Below are 14757 nucleotides of genomic sequence, written 5' to 3'. Positions count from 1 at the left end.
TTTTAAGAGAAGGTTGGATGAACATCTTGCCGGGGTCGTTTGACCACAGTATTATTTCCTGCCATGGCAGGGGGTTGGACTAGATGATCTACTCAGGTCCCTTCCGACCCTAGAAACTATGAAACTATGATGTCTCTCTAACAATTTTTGGCCGTTATTCCTAGCAACCCCGGGGGGTGCCCAGGGGAACAGAGCCTCCCCCAGTTCCCGCTTTTGCCCTCTAATGAATTTTTAAAACGGCCACCAGATCCCCTCTCAGCCTCCTCTTGTGGAGGCTGAATAGGTTCAGGCCCTTTAGCCTATCTTCATAGGGCCTGCCTCACTGCCCCTTGACCATGCAAGTGGCCCTCCTCTGGACCCTCTCAAGGTTAGCCACATCCCTCTTGAAGTGCGGCACCCAGAACTGGATGCAATACTCCAACTGTGGCCTGACCAATACCTCACAGAAGGGAAGGATCACCTCCCTGGACCTGCCTGTGATGCATCTGTAGGTGCACGACAAGGTGCGGCTAGCCTTACTGACCGCTTCCTCACATTGGCGACTCACGCTCATGCTGGAGTCAGCAATGACTTATATTTATGATCAGGTCACAAAGTCCCTGAATGAGGGTGTCAGGGTAGATGCTGTCTTCCTAGACTTTAAGAAGGCCTTTGGCACGGTTTCCTACCACATTAAAAAAAAACCCTAATATTAATATAATACTAAACAGGTATCTCACAATATGAGCTTTTTTAATAAGTGTTTCTCTGTGGATGTTTCTGTTACCAAAATAGTAATTACAGAATGAGAAATGAGAGTAATTTGAACAATGAATTTTAGTCATCAAAATTGCATCTTTTCCAGAAGGCCATGATATAGCTATAAAGATTCCTTAGCAGTCGATATTTTAAACACAATTTCTAAGCAATAGCCCTTTGAAACTAATGGAAATATTTTTTAATATATAACTTTCACTCCTTTTTTTTTTCCTTCTATGTTTTCATTTCAATAATAAAAGGTTAGTTTCAGAAATGTTCCTTACCAGTTTTACTATTTCTTATACACTGGCATTCAAATAGTACAGTAATATGTGAATTGAAAAACCTTCAAGGAAATATATAGAAACTATTGACAGTAGCCCACTAAATATTTCTATTAGTAACTTTACAAAAGCTTTATTTATAAATCTGTATCTAAAACACTTTATTTATAAAGAACCAGAATTGTTCTGAAATTTGCTTTGTATACTTTTAATGACAACAATTTAAGGGCTGTACATTTTTCTTTGAACTGGAGATTGCAGTTAAGTTTTTACAAAGCATCTGGTTTATGATCCCAAATTGTCTGTGTCTAAATTGTCATCCCTTTTATTTTTGCTTAATGTTTTCAGCATTCTTTTTCTGAAAATATTCATCAATCACAAGTGAGTAAAACAAATGCTTTTCACCTAAGCATACACCACAAAACCAGAATAGGTCACATGGGGCATAGTAAATGTGCTTAATATTTCTTTTTTAAGGGTATGAACTTCTAACACTAAAACATATATTTTTAAAATCTTAACTTGATAGTTGTGCCATTCCGTGCAAATGGATTGTCATCATGTATTTAAAATAGACTTGATCTGATTTATCCAGACCAAAAAAAGGGTAAAAGAAGCCATAAAGTTTTATAAATGAAACCCAGCATCTGATGACTTCTAAAGCATAGAAATGTAAAAAAAGTCTTGCCTTGTCTGAAATAAAAAGCTTGCAATTTTGTAAATAAGATGCAATGAAGCATTGTATGAGAAGATTTCTTATCTTCGCTGAATCATTTTTCAGCTGTGTCCTTGGATGGTTCCAGTTCTTTGTTTATTAGATCAAGCTTACTTTCCATCAAGATTACAATCATTGCTTCCTCACCCTTTAGTCTTCTGGTCCTTCCAGTACCTGTATTGATTGTTTTGCAAGTGTAGTGCCTCTATTTGATGTCGTTTGTACCAAATTTTGATCAAAATCCTCATGCTCCACATATATTTCAACCTACTTTGAATAGTTCAGTAGAAGTGAAGAGACATTTTGGGCCAGCTCTTCCACAGGAATATTTTGAAGTCAGTGAAGCTGTGATGGTTTATACAAGCAAAGCATCTTGTTTCGGGTTTAAGAGAGTATCCTTAACAATCTTGAAGCATCCTTTTTCTCTCTCTTTTTTTTTTTTTTCCCAAATCTGAGGAGGCCCACTTAAATCTGTAAGGAGGCCCATGGTACCCAACTTGGTTTTAAGAATTTCTAGGTTCCACTTCTTTCTTAGTCATGGTTAAATGATGCGAGTACCGGGGAATCAAAGGTGTCAGAGTTGGATAATTTCATTAATCTTTTAGATCATTTTTAAAATTTGTTCCTTCATCCTCATTTTGAAGATTTTTCTGTTTTGTGGTTTTTTTTCCTTTGCCACTTCAGTGATAACATTCTGGTGTTCTTATGTTCATATACATCATCAATACCATTTAATATACAAGATATTTTTTCCCTGTACCCTGCTAGCCTTTAGTAGATGACTTTTTTCTGTTGTGTGACCAAACAGCCTTCTTTGTTTAGCATTGGTTCTTTTAGTTCTTTAACACTTTATTTGTTTGTAATTGTAGGCTGAGGCTGGCTGGTTTAGTCAACGGTGTAGGAAGATCAATCATTCGAAGAGCTCCCTCTCTTTTCTTATTCCTTCGTTGCTGCAGTTCACGTTCTCAGAAGATGGTAGGTGATAAAATATGAACAGCTTGAAAATTAGTGTAGATGTTTAAAATACTGTATTTACATGATTCTAAGACAAGGTGGAGGTTTCTCCATTTAACATGGTGGGGGGAAGTACTTCATCTTAGAATCAAGTACAGTGGTGGAAGGAGACAGGGGGTGGACAGGCACCTGCTGTGGCTCAGGATTCAGCCGCTACCTGGGGTTGGGGTTCATAGCCTCAGCTGCTGCCTGTCCCCACTTCCACTGCTGCCTCTGCATGCCACCATCTACCCTCTACAGCCTTGTCCCCACACAGTCATGTTCCCCCCAGCCCATGCAGCCTCTGCTTCCCTGCTTGTCCCCTTTCCTTCCTACCCACCCCCTCTCCCTTACTCTGCACAGCAGGCTTTGTCCATGTTGCGGTCTGGGGCATCGCTCTGTGCCCCAGGCTGCAGGATGGCTGGTGCCTGTGGGAGCAGAACAAGGGTAGATAACAGGGCAAAGTAGAGAGCAGAGGCTGGTGGGTGGAAAGAGGGAGGAGAACCAAGGCTGGGGAGGGGGAGTAGAAGGGGAAGAGGGGCCCAGGGCTTCTGTGGCAGACAGGCATAAGCGGGGGGCAAGTTGCTTGACCGCCCGGCCTACTCCCTGCATTGCCTGCCTCCTCTCAGCAGTCAGGAGAATGAATTAAAGATGATACTCCAATAATTAGATTCTATAAATTGGAAACTATAACAAATTTATACATTTTCCATGTATAGAATCTAGTTGTTGGGGGGCACTGTAAATTCAGAGTAATTTTAGATCATGTAAATACAGTAATAACAGACCAATATTTTAGTACTTGGGTGCATTTACTTAAATTTAATGGAAGTTGCAACTGTTAAGCAATTCTGAAAATCAGGTTGTTTGTTTGGATGCCTTAATACAGATTTTGGTGTCAAATATGAAAAAGTTTGGCTCCTGTGATTAATGTGTCTGATTTATAGTACATCATTAGGAAGTTATATGCTGGGCTGATTTCTACACCTCCTCCCTTCACCCTTTTACTTCCATGTCTTTGTATAGCAAATTTTAACTTGAGATTATTATACAAATACTTAAAATGCTTGTTTTGAGATGCATTGAACGATGGTAGTTTTCAGTTTATTCTGTTGTAGTAAGGTCTTTTTTATGTTGCTGAGCAGGGACCCGCTGTAAATGAGTTGACCAGCTCTCATAGGATCATCTGACAAAGTATGCTGGTGCCTACAAAAGCTTAAATCTGCCTCAGCCGCTTAATCTCTAAGGTGCCACCTGATCCTAACATCTGCTTGACCTCAGGCTAACACAGCTAACCATCTCTACACTCTGAAGAGTAATTCAGTCAAAATGCAGATCTGTCCATGTAAATCTTCAGTGCAGTAAAGCGTCTGTCTGAAGTAGTTTACAGGAAGTCTAGTCATAATTTCCACATTCTTCCTTTTGCAGATCCCATAGTTCAAATTGCTATTGACAACTCTCGAAGCATCTTATACACCCGCTCAGAAAAAGGAGTAATACAGGTAGGAGGGCTTGTCCTCTTCAGAATCTCTTATTGGCAATATAATTTTTATTGTCCCTATGTGAAAAATGTGATACTTACCCGAAGCCAAGAAAACTTCTAATTCAAGCCAACACACCCAATTTGTTATATTTGTTTATAATTTTCAATGTAAATAATCTAATTATTGGAGGATTGTCTTAAATGTGTGTTGCCACTGCCCTTCCACTACTGCTGTGGAGAAAGCAGCAGCTGGGGTACAAGTGGTGGGGTAAGCAGTGGGGGGACTAAACAGTCTGACCCCACTGTTTGCTCCTTCCACTACTTGCTCCCCACCTGCCTCCCTTTGCCACTGTCCCTGGCTGATCTGAGTGTGGGGGGGAGCCACAGATCTGCTCCTCCCCTGTTATCACAGGGAGCAGCTGTGTGGGGATCTTGACTCAGCTGGAGACAGCAGTAGGAGGGTGCAGGGTTCCTCCTTCCACCACCTACTCTCTGCCTGCATCCTCTTCCCTGCCATATCCTCTCTGCTGGCCAGGAGCAGGGACTGGAAGGAGGAGTCTGTGTGCAGCCACTTTCCCCGGCCAAGTCAGGCTTCCCAAATAGCTGCTCCCTGCAGTGTGGAGCAGGAGCAGGTCAGGAGTGGCTCTGGGGCTCCCCTGTGCCTGCATCTGCTGGGGGCAGCAGCAGTTATTGCAGCACATAGGTTCCCCCTTCCAGCATCTGCTTCCAGCTAGCCGGGGAAGGTGGAGGGGATGGGAAAGGGAACAGGGCTGAAAGGAGAGCAGGTCAGGAGCAGCTCTGGGCTTCCCCTTGCATCTGGATCAGCTGGGGACATTGCCATTCTGCACGGCTCTTGGCTGTAGCAGTCCCATACTTGATTCTAAGACAAGACTTTGTTTCCTCCATGTTGAGTGGAAGAAAACCTCATTTTGGAACAAAGTAAATCCAGTATATTCTGTCCTTTCTGTTGAGGACAGAGGAAGGCTCTTATCTGGAGCTGCTGATGTATGGGAACCTGAAGCTTTCAGAGAGCTGAAAGAAGTCTCCTGTGTGGTGGGGCAAAGTTATGTGAATTGATTAAATTATGAAACCTCTAAACAGGTTTATGAAATTACAGGTTTATGATTTGGGCCAAGATGGTCAAGGAATGGCACGAGTTGCTTCTGTTTCTCAAAATGCTGTTGTTTCTGCTGCTGGAAATATAGCCAGGTAATATGAAAACTATGATATGGAATGGTTCCTGGGAGGTGATGGGTTTTCTGTGCATTTTATGGAACATTTTAATAGTGTTGTTTTTTTACTTGTTTGAATTATTTATTGCACGGTATCAGTTACAAGAAACTCCTTTTTTTTTTTTTAAGGACTATAGATCGTTCTGTTTTCAAGCCTATTGTTCAAATAGCAGTGATTGAAAATTCGGAATCCATAGATTGTCAGCTGTTGGCAATCACACATGCAGGTAAGAAATTATTACTCTTAATATTAATTATTAAGTATTAATAATCTCTCTATTGATAATATTACTTCCTATGCTAAGAAAACTGACAAATGCATATTTTGCAAGGCTATCTATCTCAACAAAAATGAGTGAGAGCATTTAAATAACAACAGTCTTAACAACATGATCTTATGTTTTTCTATTATTTTACTTATTTAAAGCACTCACGCACCTTATAAGGATTGTCATCATCACATAAATATTACCTCTATTTTACAGGTAAGGCCAGCAGTGAGGTGCCAGAACTTACAGGGAGTTAATGACAGACCACACTTAGCATCATTTGGCCTGGAAAGTCAGTTCATTTAATGAAATAATGTCATAAGGGTTGCACAGAATTTCTTGCAAGTCTCATAATTAAGTCTCCCAAGGCTTAATTGACTAACCTATAATCATTCGCACTACAATCATTCACACCAATCTATGTGGATTCTTTTTCTGTCTTGCACAGGTGTACGACTGTATTTTAGTACATCGCCATTTAAGCATCCAGCAGCAAGGCCCTCCATGTTAACATTGATTCACGTTCGCTTGCCTCCAGGATTTTCAGCTTCTTCAAATGTAGAGAAGCCATCCAAAGTGCACAGAGCTCTTTACAGCAAGGGTAAGCAATGGAGTACAGTTTAAATGAGATCCATTCTTGAAGGCCTTTATAACTAGTAAAGCTACAGTAACTGCTGCTTACAGCAGGCAGCTTGAGAGGATGGAAATGTTAAGGCCTATGAGTGGAATGCCCCTTCTGTCCACACAAATATACAACAACAAAAACAGATTTCACTTTTCAGCGAATCTGAGGGTATCAACAGGTAAAAGAGGTATCCCAACAGATAGCAGAGGTATCCTAGATTAGACTTTCCATGTGGCTATCAGTAGCAATCCTATCTGTTTCACAGAGCAGTAGACTCATAGGTGCTAGGGTCAGAAGGCCCTTACCATGCAAGTGGCCCTCCTCTGGACCTTCTCAAGTCTAGCAAGATCCTTCTTGAACTACAGCACCCAAAACAGGATGCAGTACCCAACTGCGGTCTGACCAATGCCACAGAAGGGAAGTGTTAGCTTTGCTGATGATTTCATCACACTGATGACTCAAGTTCATCTTGGAGTCCACTATGACTCCGAGATCCGTTTCTGCTTCTGTGCTGCTGAGAGGGTCATTTCCCAGCCAGTAGGTGTGCTGGATATTTTTGCGCCCTTGGTGTAGCACTCTGCATTTGTCCTTGTTGTACTGCATCCTTTTGTGTACTGCCCACTTTTCTAACCTATCCAGGTCTGCCTGCAGTCATTCCCTACCCTCCGGAGTGTACACTTCGCCCCACAATTTAGTATTGTCCGCAAACTTGGACAGAGTACACTTCACACTCACATCCAAGTCACTGATGAAGATATTGAACAGTACAGGTCCAAGGACCGAACCCTGCAGGACTGCACTACCCACATCCTTCCAGGTCGAGACTGACCCATCTACTACCACTCTGTGGGTGCAGCTGCTTAGCCAATTTGCCACCCACTAGACTGTGTAAATATCCATGTCACAGATGGTCCCCAAAATAATTTCACTGAAAATTTAGTCTTGTTTTCTCTTTTCTTGATGCTTTAGTTAACTTTTTTTCAGTTTAAGGCTTTACTCCATAGTTTGTAGCTTTAGGGCCACATCAATGTACATGGTAGTGAAATGTAGTTAGTCATGTTAGTCTGAAATCAAGTAGAAGGACAGGGTAGATTTACACCTTATAGACTAACCAAAGTAGATAAATATCTACGTATGTGTATATATCATAATGTTACATTTATTCTGGTTAGTCTGTAATGTGTAAATCCACCCTGACTTATACATGTAGGTCTTCTTTTTAGGGGAAGTGAAGAGTGAAGACAAAATTGATCGAGTGCAAGATTGTATCGTTTTTGAGCCCAGATAAAAAACAGTTATTGTTAACCTATCATTAAAAACATAAATGCAAGTACATATGGATGGACCTGTGGATTGTCTGAAAATTAGACAGGCAGTCCTTGAACTTGCAACACAATTGGTTCCTGAAAACCATGTCTTAAGTTGAAAAGTTGTAACTTGGAACCAATTTTCCCATAGAAAACAATGTTATAAATGGGGGATTTGTTCTGAACCAAGGTCCGATACCCTGTTTTCACCAAAACTAACCCAGAATTTTGTGCTTAATCAATTATAGATGAATAATATAGCTGCATTAATGTATTTATATTGTAAATAGCAATTACATTGATTTGGAAGGACTTCTTTGAGGTGACTTTGCTCGACTTTTTGAAGGGTTGTTGGCTGTAGGTTTTCCTGGAGTCTTGTCTGCTTTCTTAAATAAAGTGTCCAAGGAAGTTTGAACACATGTTCTCCAGGGAGACGGGCAACGCAGCGAACTTGTTCGCTGGCGTGGCATGGCGTGGTGTTGGATCAAGTGTTGTAAAGTCAAAACTGACATCAGAAAGTTGAAATAGTGTCAATTTATAAACCTTGTAAGTGTGAAGCATTATAACTCAAAACGTTGTAAGTCAAGGACTGCCTGTACATGTAAATTAGCTGTGGCTTGATTCCTGATGTGGAAGGGCCTTGGTGTTGTGGAAGTGCACCCATCTTGCAAACACATCAGAGAAATACATATATTGTTTTATAAATATATAGTTTTATCAACTATCTCCTCCTCGATAACTAAAATTACCTTTGTTATCACCCTCTGAATGCATCAGTCCACATTCTTGTCATTACCCTTGTGATGGAATGATGAATCTGTTTTAAGGAACAGCTTTCAATATTCATCACGTTGACTTTATAACTATAGTGCATATATGTATAGTGCATGTCAAAATATGGTACAAAAAGGATATAACAAGCTGCTCAATCAAAAGAACAGTGACATTAAATATAAGTCAAAATGATGACCCTAAGATATTTAAATTTATAAACTTAATAGATTATTCCTTCTTATGATGTTATTCACATTGTAAGATTAATGAAGAGAGCCGTACAAGAGACTTATTTCGGACATAAAAATATTTTTAGCAATAGTTTATTTGATATAAAGACCCTACTGCAAGCAGAAACTTACATTGTACCATTTTGTCAGGTGTCTTACTGATGGCAGCTTCTGAAAATGAGGATAATGATATCTTGTGGTGCATCAATCATGATTCTTTCCCTTTTCAAAAGGCTATGATGGAAACGCAGGTAGGAAGCACTGTATTTTAAATTATGTGGGGGTTTTTTGTTTTTGGTGGAATACTGTTTAAATTATTAATTAAATATTTAGGTTCTAAGATAGTTTTTAAGTTAATTTATGGAAGAGCATAGCTTAAGCAAAATTCCTGTGATTGTTTATTGAATAAATATTTATTAAGCTACCAAACAATATATTAACAAATGTAATTTTGGTAGGTATTTCTGGCAGTTGGACCTGCTGCTCTAGTGTGATATCTGCCAAGTTGGAGCTCAGCTAGATGCAAATAAGGGTTGTTTGAATCACCTTGACCATTAGGTGCATCACCTTGCACTTGTCAGCGTTGAATCCCATGCTGTTCTCATCTGCCCACCCCTGTGACCTGTCTAGGTCCGATTGCAGCCTATTCCTTCCTTCTAGCGTGCCCACATCCCCCCACATCTTGGTGTCATCAGCAGATTTGAACAGGGTGCTTTTTACCCCTTTGTCCAAGTCACTGATGAAGATGTTGAACAGTGCGGGCCCGAGGACCGAGCCCTGCGGAACCCCCCTGCCCACATCCCTCCAGATCGAATAAGACCCATCCACCACCACTCTCTGGGTGTGGCCCTCCAGCCAGTTGGCGACCCATTTGCATCCTATTTATGCAAAGTAAGGTCTTAAGTAAGGATAGTGATTTCCATGCTGAAATGGGGGCACTGGAATAGCTGCTGGGGACTGGCTTCTAGCCTCACAGAGGAAGGGCAGAATCTATCCACTTACCCTCTTACTGCAGCTAAAGGTTTAACCCTTTCACAGCTGCCGAATTGGCTTTTTAGCCAGAAGCTACTGCCAATTCAGCAGTAGCTGTGAGGGAGTTAAACTTCTAGATATGGAGCTGCAGTGAGATGGTGAGGGTGAGTGATGTGCAAGGTTGGGCTCTGCCCCTCCTCCCTGTAGCCAGCATTCAGCTATGGTGAGCCCATGTTGTGGCAGGTAAAATTGTGAAAAAACCTTTTCTTCATATTGCCTTCCTTAAACAAGGCTCGTGTCTTTCAATGGGGGTGTGTGCTATTTGAGTAAATATGGTAGTTATTTGTATTTTACTAGCATCTGGAGACCCTAATCAATTTGTATCTATAAATACTGACTAGACATTCCCTGCCCTAGAACAATTTGCTTTTACGTTACATTTTAGGCAACGGTTTATTTTAGAGAATTCTAGTTGTTCAATTTCTGTCCCATGTGGTTTTAAATGATTTGTAAGATATTACCATAGATTTACAAAATGCATTCTCTATCAGACTTTTGACCAAGTTCATTTCTCATTCAGATGACCACGCGTGTTGATGGGCATTCGTGGGCTCTTTCTTCCATCGATGAGTTTAAGGTTCAAAAGATTATAACACCACTAAATAAGGACATTATCCCCATAACTGATTCACCTGTTGTTGTACAACAGCATATGCTGCCACCAAAGAAATTTGTCCTGTTGTCAGCCCAGGTATGTATTACAGTGTTTGGAAATTAGAAAAGAAACATAAATGTAAAGTTTAATGAGCAGCCCATTCCTACTAATGGCTAGTCGTGTGAGTAATTATGTAGGATTGTGACCAATAATGAAGGTGGGGTGAAGGGAACAATGTTAGGACCCATTTGCCAATTCCGTTAACAGACTCAGTGTTTTACGGCCAGATTGTCTTGAGAAGCTGATCCCATCACAACACAGCACTTGCATAGAAAATGTACAGGTGCGTGCTTTGCACGTGCTATAGAAATGCTGCAGAATTTTAAGGACTGGGCTATTGTAACCCAGGGCTTGCAACAGCTAGTCTAAGTAAGTGTAGCTGCACTAAAAACAAAGCTTGAGCTGCACGGGGCAATCTGATTAGCAGGTGAAATTTCTGCTAACCAAGACTTTAGCTTGTAGTTGTCCTGTGATATGCATTTCTACATGACAGCTTTTGCAGAACCCTCCAGCCCATAGAATACTAGGGTTGGAAGGGACCTCAGCAGGTCATCTAGTCCAACTGCCTGCTCAAAACCAGACCATCCAGCTATATCATCCCAGCCAAGGTCTTGTCTAGCTGGATCTTAAAAACCTCTATGGATGCAGATTCCATAGCCTTTCTGGATAACCTGCTCCATTGCCCTCTACCCTCTAGGGAGAAAGTGTTTTTTAATATCTAATCTAATCCCTTGCTGCAACTTGAGACCATTGCTCCTTGTTCTGTCATCTGCCACCACTGAGAACAGTCTAGCTCCATCCTCTTCAGAACCCTTCTGAAGTAGGGTAGTTGAAGGCTGCTATTAAATCCCTCCTCAGTCTTTTCTTCTCTAGACTAAATAAGCCCAGTTCCCTCAGCCTCTCCTCAGAAGTTGCATGCCCCAGCCCTCTTGCCATTATTGTTACCCTCCAATGGACGATCTCCAATTGGCCCACATCCTTTCTGTAGTGCAAGGCCCAAAACTGAACACTGTACTCCAGATGTGGCCTCACTGGTGCTGAATAGTGGCAGAATCACTTCCCTTGCTCTGCTGGCAGTGCTCCTACTAATGCAGTCCAGTATGCCATTAGCCTTCATGGCAACATGAACACACTGTTGGCTTGTATTCAGGTTATTGTCTACTGTAACTCCCAGGTCCTTTTCTGCAGAACTGCTTCCCAGCCAATCAGTCCCCAGCCTGTACTGGTGCGTGGGATTCTTCCATCTGAAGTGCAGGACTTTGCACTTGTCCTTACTGAATTTTATGAAATGTTTGATTCAATCCTACAATTTGTCTAGGTTTCTCTAAATCCTAGCCGTATTCAGTGTATCTACTTTTCCCCCAGTTTGGTGTCATCTGCAAATTTGCTGAGGGTGCACTTCATCCCATCTTCCAAATTTGTTAACGAAGGCATTGAACAAAACTGGCCCCAGGACTGATCCCTAGGGCACTCTACTTGATACTGGCTGCCAACTAGACATAGAGCCATTGATTACTACCATTCAAGCTTGACCATTCAGCCAATTTTCTATCCACCTTACAGTCCATTCATCCAACCCATACTTCCTTAGCTTGCTGGCGAGAATGTTGTGGTAGACTATATCAAAAGCCTTGCTAAAGTCCAGCTATAACACATCCACTGGTCTCCCAGTATCCATGAAGCCAGTCATTTCATCCTAGAAGGCAATCAGGTTGATCAGGCATGACTTGTCCCTGGTTAATCCATGCTGACTGTTCCTAATCACCTTCTCCTCCAAGAGCTTCAAATGGATTCTTTGAGGATCTGCTCCATGATTTTTCCAGGGACTGAGGTGAGGATGACTGGTCTGTAGTTCCCCAGATCTTCCTCCTTCTCTTTCTTAAAGATAGGAACTGTATTTGCCCTTTTCCACTCATCCAGGAACTCTCCCGATTGCCACAAGTTTTCAAAGATAATGGCCCTTGACTGCAATCACATTGGCTAACTTCCTCAGCAAGCTTGGGTGCATTGTGTTCAGCCCCATGGACTTATACCCATCCAGCTTTTCTAAGTAGTCCCTAACCTGTTCTGCTACTGTTGGCTATTCACCTCTTCAAACTGCTGTGAGATGCAGTAGCCTGTGAAGACTAAGGTTAAAAAAAAAGCACCGAGTACTTCAGCCTTTTCCATATCACTAGGTTGGTCCATCAGTAACAGACCTGCAGTTTTCCTTATCTTCCTCTTGTTGCTGATGTGCTTGTAGAAACCCTTCATGTTACCCTTCACATCCCGTGCTAGCAGCTAGTTGTCCCCCATGAGAACCAGGGCCTGTGGTGGGGAAGCTTCTGCTAGCTGTTTGAAGAAAGCCTCATCCATCACTTCCTCCTTGTCCACTGGTCCATAGCAGACCGGCACCACAACATCACCCTTGTTGCTCTCCCTCTGACCCTAACCCAGAGGCTTTCAATAAGTCTATCTCCAGTTTCCTACTGGAGCTCTGAGTATGTTCTTCTGCTACTGATCAGTTTACACCTATCCATGACAGTAATCCAGTCATGTGAGCTAGTCCACAAATTCTCTGTTATTCCAAATATATCATAGTTCTGTGTCTGTGCAAGAAGTTCTAGTTCTCCCTGTTTCCCAGGCTCCGCACATTCGTGTACAGACACCTGAGGTACTAGCTGATTGCCCTGCTTTCTCAGGGAGATTGAGAAGGCCTCCCATGCTTGTTTGTTCTTTGAACCTATGCAGCCTTACACAGGTAGGGGGAGAGAAGATATAAGTTAAAGCACCTACTGTGCTTTAGTTCAGTCTGGAACCCCTACACTTTGCAGTGAAGTTGTAGGCAAGGTTATTTGAGCATGTATTTTCTTCCTGTGCCTTTCTTACCATTTCCCTGAAGGAAAATATCTCCTGTAATTGCTACAGTTGACTGAGAAAAAATCCTAGAGTATCTTGGAGATACTCAGAAATAGTGGGACACACGCAGCCAAGAGTACAAGCAGTGAGGAAAGAGAGTATATTTTCACTGAAAACTGAGGGGTGTAGAAGAATGTCCAAGCTAGCTTTGCTAGCAGTTTAGCCACACAACCCAGAACTCAGTGAAGCTAATATAACCCTGCTGCTTTTGAGCTACAGATTTTTGTGGGTGGATGGGACTTCAATTATAAACAACACTCAAGTTGTACTTTATGCTAACACTGTAATGAATGCAAGCCCCTAGTGTGTTAAGGATGAGTGTATTGGATATCTGTCAGTTTAAAAGTAGAATATATTTTTGTTTCAAATTTTGAATTGTTTTATTTTTCTCTAGGGGAGCTTTATGTTTCACAAACTCAGACCTGTAGATCAACTACGACATCTCCTTGTTAGCAATGTCAGTGGTGATGGAGAAGAAATTGAAAGGTTTTTCAAGTTGCATCAGGTAGGACTCTTTATCTTACCATGAAAAGCAAGCATGTATTCAGTGCAAGTGTAATCAGATACCTTAGTCTGTCCATTGAGTAAGTGTGGCTGTTCTTTTGACTACAGGAATGTTAATTGTCATTTAACTTCAGGCCTGTGTGAATAGGGAAGTAGTTGATTTGAATTCTGATTCAGCCAATTCAGAGGACAATGATTCAGTTCAGATCGCTGTCCTAAATTGATTCGGCCAAATCAGCTTTGTAAGATTCGGTGCTGATTTACAGATCTGGTGATTCGGATCGGCCATAGACAGGCAGGCACAGCCAAGCAGCTCCTCCAGCTGCGCCTGCCTCTCCCCAGGCAGGAGGAGCCACAAGAGAAGCCCCCATGACTGCCCTGCCTGGCCCCAGCCTCATGGCACTTTAAGAAATAAAAATGAAAAAAGAGAGCCCCATGCTTACTGGCTGTAGCAGGGGCTGTGGCGCCTTCTGGCAGAGGCCTCTCTTGTGCATACCTCACTCCCTGATCACGCCCCCACCTGGCCTTGCCCCTATGGCCCCCTCGCCTAGCCCCAGCAGTCTGGGAATCAAAAAAAATAAAAAAAGCCCCGCACTCACTGGCTGCGGTGATTGGGGCCTCTGGATGCTCATAGCAGAGCCCTCTCTGCACAGCACAGGGCAGTGAGGGGCAGCAGGGATCGCCCCCACCTGGCACCCACGAGGCAGCTGCCCCATGTAATGGCACCACGCAGTGTCTGGGAGCTGGGGCTGAGTGGTGCTGGGCTCCAGCTGATGCACAGAGCTGCCCCAACTCTCAGACAGCATGCAGCGCCTGCTGAGCTGTGCTGCACCCATGCCATGAGGCAGTTGTTATACAGGTGCCAAGCAGAATGGGGATGATCTCGCTGGCCCCCACTGGCTCACGCTGCAACGGTGTGGGGAGGGGGCTCTGCCACAAGCTCCCAGAGGCCCCAATTGCTGCTGCTGCAGCTGATGAGTGCAGGGGTTGTGGGTTTGGTTTGGTTTTGGTTTTTTTT

The 14757-nt window shown here is 42.5% G+C and overlaps 1 protein-coding gene across 1 annotated transcript in view; it reads left to right on the top strand.

The window, feature by feature from the left end:
* Nucleotides 1-14757, top strand: part of NUP155 (nucleoporin 155) — a 61284-nt gene that overhangs the window by 16456 nt on the left and 30071 nt on the right. Inside the window, exons 7-14 of the mRNA XM_019531978.1 lie at nt 2607-2712; nt 4159-4232; nt 5331-5422; nt 5575-5672; nt 6163-6315; nt 8801-8901; nt 10203-10373; nt 13630-13740. Of these exons, the coding sequence (XP_019387523.1) occupies nt 2607-2712; nt 4159-4232; nt 5331-5422; nt 5575-5672; nt 6163-6315; nt 8801-8901; nt 10203-10373; nt 13630-13740 (906 nt within the window). The remainder of the gene's footprint in view (nt 1-2606; nt 2713-4158; nt 4233-5330; nt 5423-5574; nt 5673-6162; nt 6316-8800; nt 8902-10202; nt 10374-13629; nt 13741-14757) is intronic.

Source organism: Crocodylus porosus, unplaced genomic scaffold, assembly GCF_001723895.1.
Source record: "Crocodylus porosus isolate Cpor-Errol unplaced genomic scaffold, CroPor_comp1, whole genome shotgun sequence".
Lineage (NCBI taxonomy): Eukaryota > Metazoa > Chordata > Crocodylia > Crocodylidae > Crocodylus > Crocodylus porosus.
Note: the sequence above shows the minus strand (reverse complement) of the source record. Positions and strands in the feature narration are given on the sequence as shown.